The sequence below is a fragment of the Rhinoraja longicauda genome, chromosome 22, assembly GCF_053455715.1.
Source record: "Rhinoraja longicauda isolate Sanriku21f chromosome 22, sRhiLon1.1, whole genome shotgun sequence".
In the NCBI taxonomy this organism is placed as follows: Eukaryota; Metazoa; Chordata; class Chondrichthyes; order Rajiformes; family Arhynchobatidae; genus Rhinoraja; species Rhinoraja longicauda.
The window spans coordinates 7,032,424-7,053,960 of record NC_135974.1 but is presented as its reverse complement, the minus strand read 5'-3'; the positions used below and the strand labels follow the sequence as shown (position 1 = coordinate 7,053,960).

At 45.1% G+C, this 21,537-nt stretch overlaps 1 protein-coding gene across 4 annotated transcripts in view; it reads right to left on the bottom strand.

Annotated features, from left to right (window-relative positions):
• Positions 1–3,020: 3,020 nt before the first annotated feature.
• The window catches only part of tfap2c (transcription factor AP-2 gamma (activating enhancer binding protein 2 gamma)), a 46,760-nt gene continuing 28,243 nt past the window's right edge, over positions 3,021–21,537 (bottom strand). For 2 of the 4 annotated variants that reach the window (XM_078419254.1, XM_078419255.1), the window contains 4 exons: positions 16,908–17,133; positions 5,829–5,947; positions 4,129–4,270; positions 3,021–3,312 (listed from right to left, as the gene is read on the bottom strand). In XM_078419254.1, the coding sequence (XP_078275380.1) occupies positions 3,021–3,312; positions 4,129–4,270; positions 5,829–5,947; positions 16,908–17,133 (779 nt within the window). The remainder of the gene's footprint in view (positions 3,313–4,128; positions 4,271–5,828; positions 5,948–16,907; positions 17,134–21,537) is intronic. The other 2 variants (XM_078419257.1, XM_078419256.1) reach the window with 2 other exon arrangements.

Genomic DNA, 21,537 nt, shown 5'->3' with positions numbered 1-21,537 from the left:
TCCATCTCACCACTATCCATCAATGCAGATAGTAGCTCAGTCAACGTGGTCTCTGCAATCTAACCAGCACACACATGATCTCCCCCACCAGTCTTTGGACTGAGCCAGTTCTCAGTGCCAGGCCACTGAAGGAAAAACCAGATTGCTGGAAGAGACTGATTTAAATTCAGAATATCATCTTTATTCTTTCTCATTTGACATTATATTACAGAACAGACACTAAATCCACATTTCAGAAGCTGCATCTAGACATCCATTCGCTTAAAATTCACTGACAAGAGTTTTAAGAAAAACTGTCCCACTGGATTTATAGAAAGAAAGTACTTTACAACTCACATCGAGAATAATTATTGCTTTCCGCCCCGCTCCCAAAGAGTAGGGCGAGTCTTGAGGAAGAACACTCTTTCAGGCACACCGCACCTTGGACATATTTAAATACCCTGTTTTACATTTCTTCCTGTTGTAATGATGCAGGAAAGATAAAGGAATTTATATCTCAGCTTACCCATGACCAGGGAAACACTTCTCCATAATAATATGAAAATGGAAAGACTTAACCCTATATACAAGAGGTAAACAAGCTTTTTTTTTTTTTTAAAGGTTTCAATGTTGCACCATATTTACATTACCCATTAAATTACACATAAATAAATATGTACATTCAGAACACTGTTCCCTTTTTACCCTATTTACCCTGTGAAGGAAACTCTACTGAAGACTGGAAGGTGAATAGCTGATTGCATTGAGACCTAATTTTCAAGTGGATTTGTCACTGGGCCGAGTGGAGACTCCAGACAATAGATGATCAACTGGTGATGACAAGGGTGAAGGAAATCATTCGGCAGGGTCGAGACAAGAGTCAAGGGGAGTTTTCGCCCACAGACTTTCCACAGGTCAGTCACAGTTTTGTTCAGAGCCCACGTGAGAGCGTGTGCCTTGCTTCCCAATACCAAAGGCTAGGATCATTAGGCACCGAACAACGTTGAGCTGTGCAGCCATTCCTGTTCATTGCTGTACTATTGCTTAGTTTTGCAGGTTTAATGGCTGAATTTTAAATTTAGCAGTAGATTGAACAAAAGTTATTATCAATATGCGTAGCACATTATAAAATGGCAGGAAAACCCAGAAATTATTGCCAATAGCAGACACATTATATGTTTGCGCAGTAACTTTTTCACACAAAAGACGGTGGGAATATGGAACGGACTGCCGGAGGAGGTAGTTGAGGCAGGTACTATCACAACGTTTAAGAAACATTTAGACAGGTACATGAATTGGACAGGTTTAGAGGGATATGGGCCAAATGCAGGCAGGTGGGACCAGTGTAGAAGGGACATGTTGGCTGGTATGGGCAAGTTGGGTGGAAGTGCCTGTTTCCACACTATAAGACTCTATGACTCATTTGGCTGCATTAACCAGACTGTCCTGACCAGTTTATGTAAACAGGTTAAAGCCTCACACAAATCTCTCAACTATTGCTCTTCCCTACCAATAATTCCATCTCCAATTTCCAGCTCAAACATGCTGATTTAAATTTTTTTTAAAACCTGCACTCACCTGCGGAACAAGAGTTAATTAAAAAAGATCAAACCCACCATAAGATCCCAGCAGCAGAGCTCAAAAGAGTGACACTAAATGAGTCATTGTCAACATTATCTGCCAGTGGACATGCATTTCCCACTCTGGCCTGGGCAGAGCTTTCTAATCATTACACTTTGTTAAAAACAATGAATGTTTTTGGTTTGTTCTGTAGGGCCTATCCCCCGAGGCTAACTAAAAAATGGCTTTGTAGTAAGATGGAGCTGGGGGGAGTGAATGTTTCTCTGTACAGCCCAAGTTTGAAAATGACAGGTGTCTGAATTGTGCCCAGAGCACCGATACGTTGTAAGTCCCTGAATGAAGGCCAGCAGTAGGTTGTCCAAAGGACTTGTTCAAACCTAGTGGCATGCAAGAAGAGATCCAAGAAAGCACTGAAGACCAAAACCTTCCTTTTTGACCTTTGTATGGAATGTTGATTCAATCTGCGCATTTATTAAGAGTCGGGATCGAACTGCTCAAAGCGCAAGTTCAACCAGCTGGGCTCTACTGCCGATGGGTGCTGGTTATTCAAGATTCTGCTTTCCACCAGCTTAATTTTGTTCAGAGGCTTCCGCCTAAGTAAAGCCTGTTGAGGAGTCCCTGTGTGTTTGCAACTCAATGTGTGATCCAGTCTAATATAGTGATGGCCAGCAAAGTGTGGGTGTCAGGTTTCAGATTCAGAGACAGAGACAGACAAGGGGGCTACTGACCATAGGTATTGCTATAAGATCTGGTGACTACATGCTTTCATGTGTTATCCGTCAGATTTACCTTCTCATTTTCCTTAAGGACTCCATCCTATTTCCCTGATGTGGGATATTAGCAGAGCTGGGAATCTCTCTGCTAATCATTATGTGGACAAAATCACCAAAAGTACATTACTGGGAGACTGCCAGGTACAGAGCAAGTGAACGGGTTACATAAAACTAAATCACCTATGGCTTCATCATAGGCTTGTAGTTTCTCTCTTTCTCTTCCCAGTTCCCTCTCACCAACCCATCCAACACCACAGGAAGGAGGAAGCTTGGTGTCATTTGTGGTGCAGTGCGATGGAGACTTCCTTGGGAGTTGGGTCTGGAGCAGAAGATATCTTGTAGCTGTAGATTTCAACAAGCGGTCTAAGTCCCTGATAGCCTTGGCAATGGAAGTTAGACAGTTTCATCGACTGTTACCCCGGCAAAAGAGGGCAGCGGCCCAGAAACTTAGTTGGAGCCATAATGATGAGGGTGCCAGATAGGTTTGATACTTGAAACATGAATAAAATGGTGGATCATGTAGGCATAGTGCACATCTGCTGTCCTGCAAATCACAGTTAGCAGGAGGTTCAATCCAGCCCCTGGCCATCAATGGCATTGCTGTTGCTGGTTTGGTGAAGTTCATGTTGTCCCAGATGCAAAGAAGGGGAGAGGAAGGGTAAAGTCCACAGATTCATAGCCAGCGGCTCATTTCCTGTGCTTCTCATCTTTGTCCAGGGTTTTATTGTGGTTGTCCTGGGGGCTCTGGCCACTGCTGTTGGCCATGTACATTTTGTCCAGGGCCTTCACTGCTTCGTTCAGGTAATTCTGCAGCGAGGACATGGCGGCGCATATGGCTGGGCTCCCAAAGCCGTGCGTGAGGAGGCTGAAGTGGGTCAGGCAGCTCTGGATTTCGGGTTCCAGGATTGGGCCAGGGCGCGCATTGCCCAAGGGCGATCGGTCCTGGGTGAGCATGTCAGTGAACTCTTTAAAGATTTGCCTGGAAACACAAAAAGGGATAAAAAGAAGTTAACTCCCCCAAGAGCAACATAGGTTCCTTAACAATTATACAACAGAAAAGGCCGTTTGGCCTAGTGGGTCTAAAGGGGAGTTCCTGTTCCACACGATTACAACCAGAAAATGTCCACCACCTTCTGCAGCCTCCTTCATTCTTGGGCATTCGAGTTACTGAACCAGTCCGTGATGCAACTAATCAGTATGTTCTCTATCACACACATGAAGAGGTTCAATGGAATATTTGGTGATATATCAAATTTCCTCAATCTTCTGAGAAGTGGAGGTTTTGGTGAGCTTTGTCGTGATCGCATCAGTGAGCTAGGCCCAGCTCAGGTTTTCAGACAAATTCATATCCAGGAACATGAAGTAATGACCGAGAGCACTGGACACAGCACAAGGCAATAGAAAGTGGCAATGAAGTATTATATTCCATGACTAGCTGCAGCTCCAGCTAAGCTGTTCCAAGGAGATTTGAAACTTCAGCACCAGCTTATCAATATGAAAATTACTCTGGCATGTCCTGTTCACAAAGGGTAGGACCAATCCAATCCAGTCAATTACTGCCCCACTCAGCTCAGCCTCAAACTACAGCAAAGTGATGCTGGACATCAAAGATGATGCTGGACATCAAAGACCCACCACTTACTCACCATAGATGTGCCACTGAGCCAAAACTCAGGATGTTAGATGATGGAATAACAATGTACTGGTTAGGATGAGCCCAGTGGTCACTTTACACCCTGTGTCCTATTTCTGTCCTCCACCCCTGCCTGTAGCAGCCCCAAGAGGTGAAACTCACTTGGCCGCAAGGAGCATGCTCTTCCGGTTGCCCATCTCATTCCGCTCCATGTGCTGTCGGGTCAGGTGCTCTGCAGCTGCTTTTGCGGGGAATTCCGTCTCACACACGTAACCAAAGTCACGGGCGAGGTGCACAGCTTCACCTAGGAGCAAGACATGACATGGAATATTAGCAACGTGCAGAACCTGAACTCAATTACTAGACTAGAATGGGCCATGTTGGAGTGGCTTCCACGGGCCTCTGGAGTAGGATACCTATTCTAGCGTGGGAGCAAGTCTTTTGCCAAGATGCCATTTCCACTTTTGAAGCAGTTTTGAGGAAGGTAGAAGAACCCCCCCCCCCAAGGAGAGACTGAGGTCTGGGTGATCCTGCAGCCCTGCAGAGACCCCATACCCAGCGACTGGACTGGTTCCCGTGGCATCTCATTAACTCTCTCTACAATAGAAATATGAGGGGTAACTTTTTCACACTAAGTGTGGTGGGTGTATGGAACAAGCTGCCGGAGGAGGCAGTTGAGGCAGGGACTATCCCAACATTTAAGAAACAGTTAAGACAGGTACATGGATAGGACAGGTTTGGAGGGATATGGACCAAACGCAGGCAGGTGGGACTAGTGTAGCTGGGACATGTTGGCCAGTGTGGGCAAGTTGGGCCGAAGGGCCTGTTTCCACATTGTATCAATCTATTATTCGATAATACAGAACTGCAGTACGATCATTGCAAAGATGGCTTGTGGAAGGGAAGTTCTAATCATGGCCTGTCAACCTGCAACTTCATTCTCTGCCCATCCCTTTTCAAAAGTAATATTTGCCTACGGTTGGGACAGCTGGAGAAGATTATAGATGGTCAAGGTGGTGTCCTTGAAAAGGGGGAAGCACAGGGAGCGTGACCCCATCTCATTCTGCACATTAACAATGTAATCATGGCACATTACTACTTGTACTAGCTGATTCCACCCACATAATATTGGAGTAGTTCCTTAAAATGCTTGGATGCACAAAGGGGACCAAAATAATGTTTGCCATGATCAGCGTTTAATCAGGAACATCCCCAAGAAAAGCCCGGGGGACTGTTGCTGCCTTGCCCAAACACATCACCCAGGTTCATAAGGTTATAAGTGATAGGAGTAGAATTAAGCCATTCGGCCCATCAAGTCTACCCCACCATTCAATCATCTATCTTTCACTCCAACCCACTCCCCATAACCTCTGACACCCATACTAATCAAGAATCTATCCATCTCTGCCTTAAAAATATCCATTGACTTGACAACTGTGGCAAAGAATTCACCACCCTCTGACTAAAGAAAGGTTCTCCATTTCTAAGTATGTACAATGGAGCCCATCCTACCAACAACTAGAGAGCAGTCCTGAACTACTACCTACCTAATTGGAGATCCTCAGACTATCTTGGATCAGACTTTACTGGCTTTATCGTGCACTAAACGTTATTCACGTTATTCTCTTTATCATGTATCATGCCATACTGTGGATGGCTCGATTGTAATCATGTTTGACACAAAAAGCTGGAGTAACTCAGCGGGACAGGCAGCATCTCTGGAGAGAGGAAATGGGTGGCGTTTTGAGTCGAGACCCTTCTTCAGTATTGTCTTTCGGCTGACTGGTTAGCATGCAACAAAATGGCTTTTCACTGTACCCGTGAGAATAAACTAAAGTCAATTCAGTTCATCAACAACGTACCTTCCACCAGAGACGTCAGCAGAGTGACATTGGCAGCTTTCCTCCTCCCAGCAGGAAGGTTTAAACCTATTTTGTCAAGCCTCTCTCGCAATGATCTTCCTCCATTTTTTGACTTTGCCCTGGAGGAAGAATAATTGTGTTAGTTTATTTTTAAAAGCGCATAAATTTATGCCATTTCATGAGTGACATTGAAGAGACAAACTTGAATTGTCCCGCTTAGCACTGACTGCCTTAGGATGTGTATTTACATTCCCAGTCCACCTCCCTACCATCACAAGCCAGGCTCACTGAGCTGGGGCTCAAGTGAGTGATGATGAGAAATGCAACCATTTTAGCATTTGGCAGGTTTATCTCAGTTAAAGCCCCAGATTCTGCACACACAAAGTTAACTATTGCTCCATGATTAACAGATGTCTACTTCAACTCTTCACACTCTTGCTTGGCAGAATAATGAGAGATAATGGAAGGATTTGCATGCTAGTTAACCACTAGGCCTTGTCATCTTCATGGGTGTAATCATACTTACACCTGTGATAACAGATCAACAGTAAAGCATGTGGGCCGCCAATACATGAGATTAGGAAGGATATAGTTAAAAACATATGAGATAGAAGCTGGTGGAGGCCATTCAGTCCCTCATGCCTGCTCCAGGAACAAAATATGCACTAACGCATTGTTTCCTGACACATCTACCCACAACCTCCAGGCAGGGGACCTCATTCACTAAACACAACCATGGGCGGCACTGTGGCGCAGCGGTAGAGTTGCTGCCTTGCAGTGTCTGAGACCCGGGTTCAATCCTGACTACGGGTGCTGTCTGTACAGAGTTTGTAGATTCTCCGTGACCACGTGGGTTTTCTCCGGGTGCTCCAGTGTCCTCCCACACTCCCAAGGTGCACAGTTTGTAGGTTAATTGGCTTCGATAAAAATTGGAAATTGTCCCTAGTGCTTGGCTAGTGCTAGTGTACGGCGATCGCCTTTTACCGCCTTATATCTCTAAACTAAACTAAACGAAATGAGATAAAGCAAAAGTGAGCCCACCAAGAGGTTCTTCAACGTTCCATAGAGCACAGTGCAGCTCAGGAAAAGGCCCAGTAGCCCACCACACCTGCGCCAGCCAACATAACTAATTCCATCAGCCTCAACAAGAGCCACACCTCTCTATTCTCTGCCGGTTCATGTGTCCGTATTTCAATTGGCATTTTTTCAAACCTCACTTACTTCCAGGATGGTTCGAGAAGATTGTACAAGGGAGAAACACACCAGCTGAGGAACTCTATGCCAGTGACCTTTACAGCTATTTTTGGCAAGACGTTGGAGTTAAGAATCAAAGAAAAAATAACAGATTACTTAGGAAAGCCGAATAAAATAAATACTCGTCGACGTGGTTTTGTAAGATGCAAATTATTTTTGACAGGTTTTCTTGAATTCGTTGAGGATGTGTCAGGAAGTGTTGATAGAGGAGAACTTGATGTAACGTGTTTAGAATTACCAAAGACATCTGCCCTTGAGACATACAAGAGGCTGGTGCTTAAATGAAAACCCCAAGGTTTTGGAGAAAGTGTATATGCATGGATTGAACACCATCCGCCATGTTGAAAACAAGGAGTTGAAATAAATGTTATTTTAAGGTAAAAGGCATGTAACTAGTAGAGTGCTCCAGGAATATATTATTGGCCCTTGTTTACTATTAACATTGATGACCTGGAGGATGGAAAACATTTTAAGGTTTAAGGTTTCCAAGTTTGTGAATGATACAAAAATAGGTGGAAGCGTGTGTTGTGATGAGGGCACTGTGATCCTATAACAAGTTGAATTTGGCAGGTGGAGGTCGAAACACTAGGTATGTTTAAGATAGAGATACAACATCAATAGACTGTGTAGGAAAATAACTGCAGCTGCAGGTACAAATCAAAGGTATCACAAAATGCTGGAGTAACTCAGCAGGTCAGGCAGCATCCCTGGAGAGAAGGAATCAATATCTACCCGGCAAAGCCTCAACATCAATAGACTGAATGATTTGGCCCAGGCAAATGGAGTTTAATGTGGGTAGGTGCAAGGTTCTTCGGTCAGAGAGATTATATAATTATATAAATGGAGATAGATTGCATACGTACAAAATTCAAAGGGATGTGGCTGTTCTGTGCATTAATCGCAAGATGATAGCAGACAGATCCAGATTGCATGACAAGACAGGTCATTATGAAAGCAAAATATATTTGGTGTTTATGGCACAAGGAGTTGGGAGTTTGAATACAGGGAAGTTTTGTTACAGTTGCAGAGGATGTTGGTGAGGCCACACCTGGAATACTGCACACAGTTCTGTTCCCCTTACCTACAAAGGATATAGCATTCAAAGGAGATTCACCAGGCTAATTACTGGGATAGGATTGTCCTATCAAGAGGGACTACACAGTTTGGATCTATATTCCTTGGGAGTTCAGAGAATGAGGGGTGACATTATTGAAACATATAAGATTGCAAGGGGAGGCTTTGCCGGGTAGATGTTGGGATGTTTCCACCAGTGAGAGAGTCATGAACAGGTATATATTGGTACTGGTGAAAGGGTCTGGTCATTTAAAACTGATGGTTGTAGAAATTTCTTCTCAGAGGTTAATGAAACTCTGGAATTCTCTGCCCAAGAGGATGGTGGGTGAAGGGCAGATCATTAGATATGTTTAAGATGGAGATGGATAAATATTTGAAAAATCAAGGAATTGAATGTTATTTGAAAGTGGGACAGAAGAGGACATAATTTTTATTTATTTTTTTAATTTTAGAGATACAGCGCGGAAACAGGCCCTTCGGCCCACCGGGTCCGCGCCACCCAGCGATCCCCGCACATTAACACTATCCTACACACACTAGGGACAATTTTTACATTTACCCAGTCAATTAACCTACATACCTGTACGTCTTTGGAGTGTGGGAGGAAACCGAAGATATCGGAGAAAATCCACGCAGGTCACGGGGAGAACGTACAAACTCCGTACAGACGGCGCCCGTAGTCAGGATCGAACCTGAGTCTCCGGCGCTGCATTCACTGTAAGGCAGCAACTCTACCGCTGCGCCACCGTGCCGCAGTGATAAGGTCAGCACAAATCAGCCATGATCACATGGAATGCCAGGGTAGCTTTGTACGGCACCATCCTGCTCCTATTTTCTTGGTTGGTCAGGAGGGAGGTGAGCACGTCTTAATTCAGAGTTGACAACTCTCCCCACATTTTAGGAGGTTATCCACCAGCTCTTCAGATTCTCCCCAGCATTAACCTAACCCAATCCAACCCACTGGCATCAATCATCTGAATCGAGGCCTCCCATCAACCAATCACTTGGCACAAGTTCCTCCACTTCCACCTACCAACCGCTCTCCTAACCAACCATCCATAGGCCCCATCCAGCACCAATCACAGCACATCGCACATCACGGTCACCATTAACCACAAGGAGCCAATCCTTATCTCAACCTCACTCTTCTGATCCATAACCTCCCCCCTTCCCCCTCGCAAACCCTCAGCCCGAGCTTTACCAGCTTTCTTTCTCACACCCTGCACTGGCACCACACACAGAGGAATGGCCTTGTGTACGGCTGATCCAGTAACGCCTGACACCCCAAGCACTATTAATATCCATGTGGTGGGCCCTCGACCAAAGTAGGTCTTGTCCCATTACATAGTGGCTGATTGGCACACAAAAGGTAGTAATGAAATGTGAGGCAGATTTATTCTTAAAGCCATGGCCTCTCCCTCTATCTAGTCTTCCCATAGTCACTTATTTCCCTTCCTGCCACAGATAAAAAATCAATTGGACTCAATTTGTGAGGGACACCCTTCATGGACATCACTTTTGAAGAACCCCAATTCTCTGAAAGTATCTCCGCACCAAAGAGAATTAGAAGGTTACGATGTGTCCACCACAGCCTGCACCTCTTCCACTTGGAAGGACCCAGGGTAACCAAATGCCACCTTTGCACCAACTCCATCTAGATTTTAGATTTTTTTTAGATTTAGAGATACAGTGCGGAAACAGGCCCTTCGGCCCACCGGGTCCGCGCCGCCCAGCGATCCCCGCACATTAACACTATCCTACACCTTAGGGACAATTTTTACACGTGCATCTTGTTGGGAATCCTTACTGTCTTCTTCATTTCCACAGCTTTGACAAAGTTCTCTCCCTCGGCAAAGACAGCGCAAGTTATTTATACCTCAGACACACCCTCAGCCTCCGTCCAGTGAGTCTCTTTGGCAAAAGGAAGCAAAGCAAATTACATACAATATCCAACCAGGGCCTGAGCCAGTTCTGCACTGTGACACAGTTTCTCCACATTGCAGATAGGCTCAAAATACTGGAGTAACTCAGCGGGACAGGCAGCATCCCTGGAGAGAAGGAATGAGTGACATTTTGACCCGAAATGCTGCCTGTCCCGTTGCGTTACTCTAGCATCTTGTGTCTATCTTCGGTTTAAACCAGCATCTGCTCCCAGCAGACGAGTCAACAATAACAGCTAAGAACACACGGAAAACTGATGACAATTTATGTATCTTCTATTTATAATGAATGATCTCTTGCTCTCTTGCTATCCACTTTGCTGCTGTAACACTGTAAATTTTCCCGGTGTGGGACGAATAAAGGAATATATTATTATATTATTATTATCTGCAGTTCCTGCCTACACTTCTCCACATTGCAGTCTGGCTCCTGTTTCACTCTCTCTAATCCTCCATGATTTTTACAATGTGATGTGGGTTCAAGATTACTGCACCCTCAAACAGTAACCACCCCCACATCACAAAATATGAAGAGTTGCTAATTAATTTAGCTCTGTCTGGCTGCAGTGTCAGCCCTACACATACCAGACGAGCCTCGTAAGAAAGTGGTCTATTGAAATAAACCACTCTGACTGCAGTGATTAAGAACATAGGAATTCAAAAGCAGGACAAGGCTTATCACTCGTACATATCAACCCCACCTACTGCCTTCCCATACACTTCAACAGCAATTGATGCGCTGTTCAGCTGTACAAACAACTTGTAATTGTGTGGTTCAACCAGCTTCCTTTGGAATGTATTTTGAATTAATAAAGATAATTCCTGACTCTAACTATTTAATTCTTAGTTTGTGATCCTTGGGATTGGAGACAACGACTACCGTGAATAATTTGCTCAAATCTGTTTTGTTGATGGAATTCTTATGATTTTCCAGCACTTATGAAAAGAGTTCCATTATGAACTCTGCAGACTCTGGGACAACGTAGAAGAGACTGCTGATTATTCAATTTCCATCAAAAGTAAGGCTTTGGTCATTGGCTGGAAATTTCCAAACTCTGCTCGCGGCCTATTTAAATAGTTCACCAGGACATATTCCTCAGTTGGCAAGCATAAAGAAGTGAGAAAAACACGAAGAAAACTTTCTGTGTGGAGTTTGCACATTTTGCCTGTTACTCCGTGTGCTTCCCCCAAGTGCTCCACTTTCTCAAATGCACTTTCTCACACGTCCCACATGCATGCGGGCTGGAAGGTTAATTGGCCACCGAATGTGTGCAAGTATAATCTGGGGGCAGCAGATGGGAATGTGGGGAGAGTAAAATGGGATGAGTGTAAATGGGTGCTTGATGATCAACATGGACTTTGTCTCTGACCAAGAGGAAACTTGCTGAGCCAGTCTAACCCCACTATGGCAGGCTGCTTGTCGTAACATCCAGTGCTGAATCCGCAGAAGTTGCCGCCAACCAAATGATGAAAAAGTGAATCCATTGTCTCAGTCTCGGCAACAAACCATTTCCTTGTTCCGTCCACTCACTGGCATCCGACAGAGGCTGGACCGCAATGTCAACAACCCTGGTGTTGTGAATAACCAAGTGTGGAACTTCCAACCGCACAACACTAATTAGATTCTCGTAACATTGACTCATTGGTCCTTCGGCTGATCTGCTAAGAAGCCTCCATTGTTGTGAGATTTCTGGGTCTGACTGTTCTAAAGTTCTCCTATCTTTGGTAAACCATATCTTGACTCACTCCAAACCTCCTTCACCAAGCTTACAAAGATTGCAGTACTCCCTCAGGGGTTTCAATCTTTAAAAAAAAATCTGATTTCTATCCCTTTCACACCACAATCTCCCCAACCCCACCATCACCCCAACCCCACCATCACCCCAACCCCACCATCACCCCAACCCCACCATCACCCCAACCCCACCATCACCCCAACCCCACCATCACCCCAACCCCACCATCACCCCAACCCCACCATCACCCCAACCCCACCATCACCCCAACCCCACCATCACCTTTTCCCCACTGCTTTCTCCACAACTTTTGTAAGCATACATGCTTGTTTTTTTTTTGCTTTATCGCTCAATGGTTCAAAGGTGCTTTATTGTTATGTGTATTGCACAGTGATATTCTTCACTGAAACACAGTGAAAAGCATGTGCATAGATTACACATGCAAGAGTCGCCATATTTTGGCAGCATTTACAAAAAGTCCAAAGTCCAGCTCTCCATCCAGCTAAGCCCCAGGTGGTTACAGGGCCTCCTCCATCCCCCTGACCAGCTTGGCCTGCAAACCGGCATCAAGAGATTCACCCGACCACCGTTGTGTCCCAGGGGTGCACCCTGCAGCCTGGGCAGAGAGGCCTCAGGCCTTGAAAGCGCTGGAGCGCTAGAGGCAATAACCCAGTCCATCTCCAACTGGCCCACTCCTCGAGTCTGTCATCACCAGCGGCTCAGACAGTATCTCTGGAGAAAAGGAATAGGTGATGTTTTGGGTAGAGACCTCTCTTCCAGAAACTTCACCTACTCCCTTTTTTCACAGATGCTTTCTAACCTGCTGAGTTACTCCAGTTTTCTGTGCCTATCTTTGGTTTAAACTGGCATCTGCAGTTCCTTCCTACACATGACCAGCGATTCCATCCTCCTTGGCTCTCCAGTACTTCAGGACTGAGCTCGGCGGCTTCCAAGCCTCCCCAATACATGCCGCAGCCTGCCGGGTCTTCCTTCTTCCACCCACCTCGTCTCCTGGGGGGGTTCTCGGCTCCGCACAGCATCCCCGGAGCCTTGGCCCCTTTCCCATTCAACACGTCCAATAACATTTCTATTGATCTAGGAACTGGATGTAGGAATGGGGCTTTCAGTTCATTGAACCAATTCCTCCGTTCCTCCAGGTCATGACTGATCAGATTGGAACATTCAGTCGATTCAGAGTATCCTTTCAACTTCCCTCGCTTTTCGCTGAAGAGGCTTCCAAAGACTCATAATCCTGAAAAGTTTGCATCAACCTTAAACCGCAGATCCCCTTGTTTTAAACAGCGACCCGTTTTCCAGATTTTTCTGCAATACGGAAATATTCGTCCTCATTTACCGTGCCAAGACTTCTCAGGATGTTATGGATATGTTGCAGTCAAGTCCCCCCTCAACTCTTCTTCAAGCCTGGCCTGTTCAACCTTTCCTCATGTGACACTATGGCATATAACAGTCTAGTACATCCCTCTGAAGTGCTTTCAACTTATTTACATCCAGTCATTTATATCGATATTCTATCTACCCCTCTCCTTTTTAGACCTCGTCATATTCACGTCTCAACTTATTTTCCGAATATTTCCTGCCGGCAGGACATTTCTTAACCATTCCTCGAGTGAATTAATCCAAGTCATTTATATACATTGCAGAGTAATGGCTCCAGAATCAATGCCTATTGTACATCAGTCACAACATCTTGTCAACCAGTAAAGGACACATTTATGCCTACTAGGTTTCCGAGTAGCCAGACAAACTTCAGCTCACGCCCATTATGTAACCACCTACACTTTGAGCTGATTCTGAGGTTGCCTTTTATTAAATTGCCTCTGGATCTCAGAGTACATCAACCCATTCTCATTATGTAGGAAGGAACTGTAGATGCTGCTTTAAACTGAAGATAGACACAAAATGCTGGTGTAACTCAGCGGGACAGGCAGCATCTCTGGATAGAAGGAATGGCTGACGTTTCGGGTCTTCAGACTGAAGGCTCTCGACTCAAAACATCACCCATTCCTTCTATACAGAGATGCTGCCTGTACCGCTGAATTACTCCAGCATTTTGTGTCCAACCCATTCTCATTTATCTATACCCCATGTTAATTTATCAATGAACAATACGATCACTATACGATGCTGAGTTTGCCCAATTACCTTGAATTTTTCCCAAGTGCCCCGATATAACTTCTTTAATCATAGTCTCTAACCTTATTTGTTAAGCTAACGAGCCTGTAGTTTCCCATGTTCTGCCTTCCTCCTTTTTTTAAATAAGGGAGTGACGTTTACTACTTTCCAATCTGATGGTCCCTTCCCTAAATTAGGGAAATATTGGAAAATTAAACCAATGCATCAGTGATCCCACTAGTCAATTTCCATTCCTTTGCACAACACCAGGTTAAGTAGAGCCTGCTCCCCCAGTTGGCCTGAGAAGATGCTGAACTAGGAAACTACCAAGAACCCTCAATGAACAGCTCATCATGGCAATGCTTGCCTCTGGGAATCTTCCAGTCAACATGCAGATTAAAATCCCTCATGACTATCACTGTACTGTTGCAGGTTCTATCACATCTTCTTTTATATATCATGCTTTCTGGGTCAGGTTAGTTAGGGATCATGTACACCACATCCAAACATTACTTTGTGGCTTTATTGTTTAGATCCACCAACCATCTTGTACATCCCGAATTCCAGAACTAAGCCCGTGCCTTTCTCTTTCTGCAAGAAACATCTTTCATCAACACAATTCTTTAGTCACGGGGTGGTGAATCTGTGGAATTCATTGCCCCAGAAGGCTGTGGAGGCAAAGTCAATGGATATTTTTAAGGCAGAGATAGATAGATCCTTGATTACTATAGGTGTCAAGGGTTATGGAGAGAAGGCAGGAGAATGGGGCTAGGATGGAGAGATGGATCTGCCATGATCGGCAAAGAATTCTTGATGGGCCGAATGGCCTAATTCTGCTCCTATCAATTATGAACCTATGAACTTATGAACAAAACCACTTCTCTGTCCATCTTAAATGTGGAAAATACCTTCAATATTCAGATCCCCATCCATGTCGTCCAGCAGCCATGTCTCTGTTATGGCTCTCACACCAGGCTGACTTATCACATCATGGCCTTACAAGTTTCACTTGTTGAACAAAGAACCAACCAAGATTCAACAATGTCCAAGGTTACCAACTGTTGATTCTGGTTAGACCAACATGAAAATAAGGGACAATTCAGTGCAGAGTCCAGAAAACAACTTTGCTAAATAGAAGGTTGTGGTCATTTGTCGTTCACATTCCAACAAAGAATGCAAGATGATTTCCCTTGACTAGAGATAGGATTTTGCTCTGAAATGTGCTAACTAGCTCACTTGATGGCTGTTTTAGCATAGATCAGCATTCAATGATCAGTGCTGAGTGCTGCAATGATATAGTCACTGGTCCTGTTTGCAATGTTGAGCCTTGCTACCCCCTGCCAGCATTTTTTACAGAGCAGCAAGTTGTCTTGTTTAACACCTTTCCTCCAGCAAATGCCACAAAGCCCACTGCTGCTAGAACTAGTACAGACACAAAACGGCTATAACATTCGAACGCGGTGCAGTGATCCTGCTCCCACAGTTAATGGTTCTTTTTTTTAAATCAAAAATATTTATTCAAATATTAAAATAATATATACAATACAATAAAACCAAAACAGAACCCACCACCATAATACACAACAAACAATAAACTATTATACAACTATCTTGCACTCCTTGTCAAGGATGCATTCAACCCCCTGCTGTGCCCAGTGGTCCCTGAAATCCCCCAGGGTGCCCGTTGACAGCGCTAGTCCCTCTCTAACACCACCCGGGTGCAGTTAACACAAGAAAATAGGAGCAGGAGTATGCCAACCGGCCCCTCGAGCCCGCTCCGCCATTCAATACGATCATGGCTGATCCTACCCCAACCCCGTTCCCACTATCGCCCTTCTTCCCACCCAAAAGAACCATGTGATCTCCTGGGAGAGGCAAAAAAACGGATTAAAAAACCCAGGCCAATTTGGGGGAAAAATCCGGGAAATTCCTCTCCGACCCCAAGCTAGGCGATCGAAACTTGTCCAGGAGATTACTCAGGTTAATGGTTCTTTGTGTAAGCCCTGCTTCAGAGAGTGGGAGTCAGAATCCAGGCTGACACTTCTCTGCAACATTGACAGACTGCTGCATAGCCAGAGGTCGCATCTTCAGACTGGTGGAGTAAAGGGGAGGATAACTGGTAGAAAAAGGTGAGTGGAAAGGACCTCCCTTCAACTCCATCAGTCTGCAGAAGGGCCCCAACTCAACACTCTACACTACTCTCCACAGATACCGCCTGACCCACTGAATTCCTCCAGTAGTTTGCTTTTTTGCTTATGACTTTCTTGCATCCAGTCTCTTACATCACCAAAAATCCCAACCTATGCATGTTGGTAAAGACTGTCAAATATCGCTGGTCGTAAAAATGCATCTCCTTTTCTGTCATGAAACATTTACCTCATACCTCAGCCAAGGTATTTATTCACAAAATGCTGGAGTAACTCAGCAGGTCAGGCAGCATCTCTGCAGAGAAGGAATGGGAATTTGTACCAGCATCTGCAGTTATTTTCATACCTCAGCCAAATCACACAATTAGTTTAGTTTAGTTTAGTTTAGTTTAGAGATGCAGCCCGGAAACTGGTCTTTGGCCCACCGAGTCCGCACCGACCAGTGATCCCCGCACACTAACACTATCCTACACACTCGGGGCAGTTTACAATGATACCAAGCCAATTAACCTACAAACCTGTACGTCTTTGGAGTGTGGGAGGAAACCGGAACACCCGGAGAAAACCCAGGCATGTCACAGGGAGAACATACAAACTCCATACAGACAGCACCCTCAGTCAGGATTGAACCCGCGTGAGACAGCAACTCAACTGCTGCCCTTCCCTTGAGACGGCGCAGCCCCATTCATGGGCCCACCAGTTGGTGTTCTTGCCTTCTTGCAGTCTTCAAAGGTGTTTCAGCCCAACAAGAAATGAGAAGGGATTTTAACCCCAAAGAGAGTCTTCCCCACTCACCTTCGTAGGACTCCCCCGAGCAGTGAAGCGTTCAGACACTCGGGCGGGGACAGGCGCCTCTGGACCTCCGCAACCGTCACCTTGTACTTGGACGTGGAGCTCAGGAGCGAGAGACGCCCAGGAACTGAGCAAAACACCTCGCTGGGGTTTGTCACGCCACCAAGCAGACCGTCCTTCTGGAAGGAGAGTGCTGACAGTGCTGTGCCCCGGGATATCGTCATTGGACCTTGACAGGGAGAAGAGTAAAAGCCCGGTTAGTGAAAGGACAAGAGTACACTTATATGTCAAATTCCAGCCTGCAGTCAAAACTGTTGGCAGCAATGAAACCAAAAGCGTAACTCCTAAAAAAAAAGATTCAAACAAATCAATTAAGAAACACAACAGATGTGGAATGTTGGGGATATCGGGCACATTCAGTGGTTTGGACCAATCCAGTGCAAAAATCCAGCCCAAGCAAGCTTCCTGCTGCACAACAGCTGGGCCAGAGGGTCAGATCATTGAGCAGGGCTTCATTTAAATCGCAATGTTACAGTATTGCACTTTTCACAGGATGAGGTCTGTGTCTTCTTAATGTTGTGACTGGATATCCCTGCTGAGTTTATTCACTCGGATTCTCACATGATCACACCCTCTCTCACTCTCACCAGTATCCCTTCTCTCACCATCACTCCCCCTCTCAGCTCAGTTCAGTTTAGCTTATTGTCACATGTACAGAGGTACAGTGAAAAGCCTTTGTTGCGTGCGAACCAGCCAGCAGAAAGACAGTGCATGGTTACAATTGAGCCATTCACAGCATACAGATACATGATGTGAAAGCCAGTAAAGGTAGATAGTAACATATAACATATAACATATAACAACTACAGCATGGAAACAGGCCTGTCCGGCCCTACCAGTCCACGCCGACCATTCTCCCTGACCTAGTCTCATCTACCTGCACTCAGACCATAACCCTCCAATCCCCTCCTATCCATATACCTATCCAATTTACTCTTAAATAATAAAATCGAGCCAGCCTCCACCACTTCCACCGGAAGCCCATTCCATACAGCCACAACCCTCTGAGTAAAGAAGTTCCCCCTTATGTTACCCCTAAACCTTTGTCCCTCAATTCTGAAGCTATGTCCCCTTGTTGGAATCTTCCCCACTCTCAAAGGGAAAAGCCTACCCACGTCAACTCTGTCCGTCCCTCTCATAATTTAAAAAACCTCTATCAAGTCCCCCCTCAACCTTCTACGCTCCAAAGAATAAAGACCCAACCTGTTCAACCTCTCTCTGTAGCCTAAGTGCTGAAACCCAGGCAACATTCTAGTAAATCTCCTCTGTACCCTCTCCATTTTGTCGACATCCTTCCTATAATTTGGCGACCAGAACTGCACACCATACTCCAGATTCGGCCTCACCAATGCCCTGTACAATTTCAACATTACATCCCAACTTCTATACTCGATGCTCTGATTTATAAAGGCAAGCATACCAAACGCCTTCTTCACCACCCTATCCACATGAGATTCCACCTTCAGGGAACAATGCACAGTTATTCCCAGATCCCTCTGTTCCACTGCATTCCTCAATTCCCTACCATTTACCATAGTTCAGGATTGCTCTCTGGTTGCAGGATGGTTCAGTTGCCTGTTATCCTGGGCTGAGGTCAGCCACAGCCAGACACCAGGGGGGCAGAAGGAGCAGAGGACACAGCAGACCACCTGGTGCTGTTTAGGCTCTTCCAGCTTGCCTGTGAGGGGGAACGAAGCAGCCCCACTCTCAGCCATTGCCCTTCCCACTCTCTAATGAGTGCCGTGGAATGAGAAAGGATCTGTGTTTCTCAGCAACATCCAGCCAGCATAATTGGTAGAAGGTGCAACATTTAATGAATGCACAACGTGTTTGTGCAGCTATAGCTGCTTCTACCTCTCTAACACATTTGCCTGTTGACCTCTGCTAAATAGCTCAGCTACTAAACAGTGGATAAAGTTTTCCAGTTACAGGCAACCCTGCGATGCCTGCAGATGGAGCTAATGTTACACATCTCCAATGACCCAGGTTCAATCCCTCCCACAGAGACACAAAAAGCTGGAGTAACACCAACTTCAGAAGAAGAGTCTCAACCCAAAACGTCACCCATTCCTTCTCTCCAGAGATGCTGCCTGTCCCGCTGAGTTACTCCAGCTCTTTGTGTCTATCTTCGGTTTAAACCAGCATCTGCAGTTCCTTCCTACACATCCCTACCACAGAGTTCGGGTTGAAGGAAGAACACTGGGTAAAGCAGTGAAAAAGTCACTTGCCTTTCTTCAGACTGAGTTAGTGTTAGATCCTTCATGTACACCCGGATCAGTGCATGGGGCGCAGTTTAATGGTACACCAGCAGGTCAGCACAGTAACTCAATGCCAATGGCTCAATGGCGCTTTTATGGTCACATGTGCAAACACACAGTGAAGTTCTTTTCTTACAAACAGTCCAGTAAAGTACTGCCAAACCTGAGCACATCCCCGATTGGTAAAATGCACAGAAATACATCTACTGATCCCGCATCAAAAGCATCTACTGATACTTTTGCGCCACTTTCAAAACCCACTCTAGTTGTTAATTTTTGAACTCCTCAGCGAGGGATAACCTACATCTATCTCCTCAGCGTGACACAGGGGAGTGGGATGGATGGGCCAATACAAACTCTTGCTGAGAAGAAAACCATCATGCTAGCCTCACATGTACGCAAACACCCAAAGCATAATATTCATCCTTTGGACTGTTCCTCTGTATATAAATATATATCAATAAATACCAAACACCCAGAGTGATTTTGAGAAAGGAGTTCCTGTAGTTAGACCCTGCATAACGGACCAACGAGGACGTTGGGATCTTGATGGGGAACCTGCAGGTGGTGCTAAGTCTAGCAATACCCTGCACACTAGTGCCAATTTACAATTTTATCGAAGCCAATCAACCTACAAACACACATGTCTTTGGAATACGGGAGGAAACCGGAGCACCCGGAGAAAACCCACGTGGCCACGGGGAGAACATACAGACAGCGCCCTTACTCAGGATCAAACCCGAGTCCCTGGCGCTATGAGGCAGCAAATCCACCGCTGCGCCACCGTGCAGCATCTGTTGCATTTTCCTTTCTTTTGGCTGAGGTTGTAGGTTTGGGAGGTGCTGCCTCGTCTGGGCAAGTTACTACAGCGAAAGCTTTCTCTGGCAAAGAGAGAATCCATGAGCAACCTTGGAAGAAGTCTCTTAAAATAGAGAAGTTCAATCTCTCTTACATATCAACCCCACCTACTGCAGGTAAAATAGAGAAGTTTGATGAGAAAGAAATCATTTACAGAACAAATAAACACAGATAAAGGGTAGTCAAATGGAGCTAATAAAAAGTACACTGAACATCTACAATGAGGCTATTTACAAATGCCATGGTAACTGACTTGAACCATCTACACATACTTTACTCAATACTAATTGCTGGCTAATCTATTGTTCTTTCAAACACTTAATTTCCATCTCAATATCAAACCAGTGGAGACATCTTTGCTATGATTTTATACCTCTGAGCATTAAGCAGTCAAACTCTAATCATTGATGATCAGAAAACAAGAGTGATAACGTTCAGTTAGCATCTTTTTAAATTTCCAACCAAGGCAGTTAATTGGTAGGCTAATTTGTTGCAGTAAATGACACCTTGTGTGATTGGACAATGCTTATGGAAGTTGCAGAGATAAGTATGCGAATGAGTTGATGAGAATGGTCAGAGCCAGCATGACTTAATGGGCTGAATGGCCTCCTCCCATATCCAGAGACCATATGAGAAATTGGCTGAAATTGCTTGCATGTGTCACACTGTTATTTGGCAGGAAATGCAACAGTAAACATGTAGCATAATAAAGCATATCACTGGAAAATTCAGTGTTTAAGATGATAGTGCACTACAAGAGTCAGTCAGATGGAGCTGTACAGCACAGAGCACTTTGTCCATGCTGACCAAGTTGGCGTTCTGGGCTAGTCCCATTTCCCTTCATTTGGCCCATAGCCCTCCAAATTCTATCTTTTTTAGTTTAGTTTAGAGATACAGCGAGGAAACAGGCCCACCGAATCCGCACCGACCAGCGATCCCCGCACATTAACACCATCCTATACACACCAGGGATAATTTACACATACTGCAAGCCAATTAACCTACAAACCTGTACATCTTTGGAATGTGGGAGGAAACTGATGATCTCAGAAAAAAACCCACGTGGTCACGGGGAGAATGTACAAACTCCACACAGACAGCAACCCATAGTCGGGATCGAACACGGGTCTCCTGCACTGCAAGCGCTATAAGGCAGCAACTCTACCGCTGTGCCATCATTTCCATATATCTGCCCAAATATCTTTTAAAAGTCATATTTATATCCACTGCTCTAGCTTCCTTAGGCAGTTCATTCCTAGATATAGACTAACCTCAGAGTAGACAAGCTGCTCCTGAAGTCTCTCTTTAAGTCTCTCAGTTTATTCCCATGCCATGTACTTTAGGTTTGTCTCCCTTGTGAAAAAAACTGCGAGCATTCAGTTTATCCATGCCTCCCAGGGTCTCATTAAGGACACCCCTCAGCCTTCTACACTCCAAAGAGAAATGTCCCAGCCTCT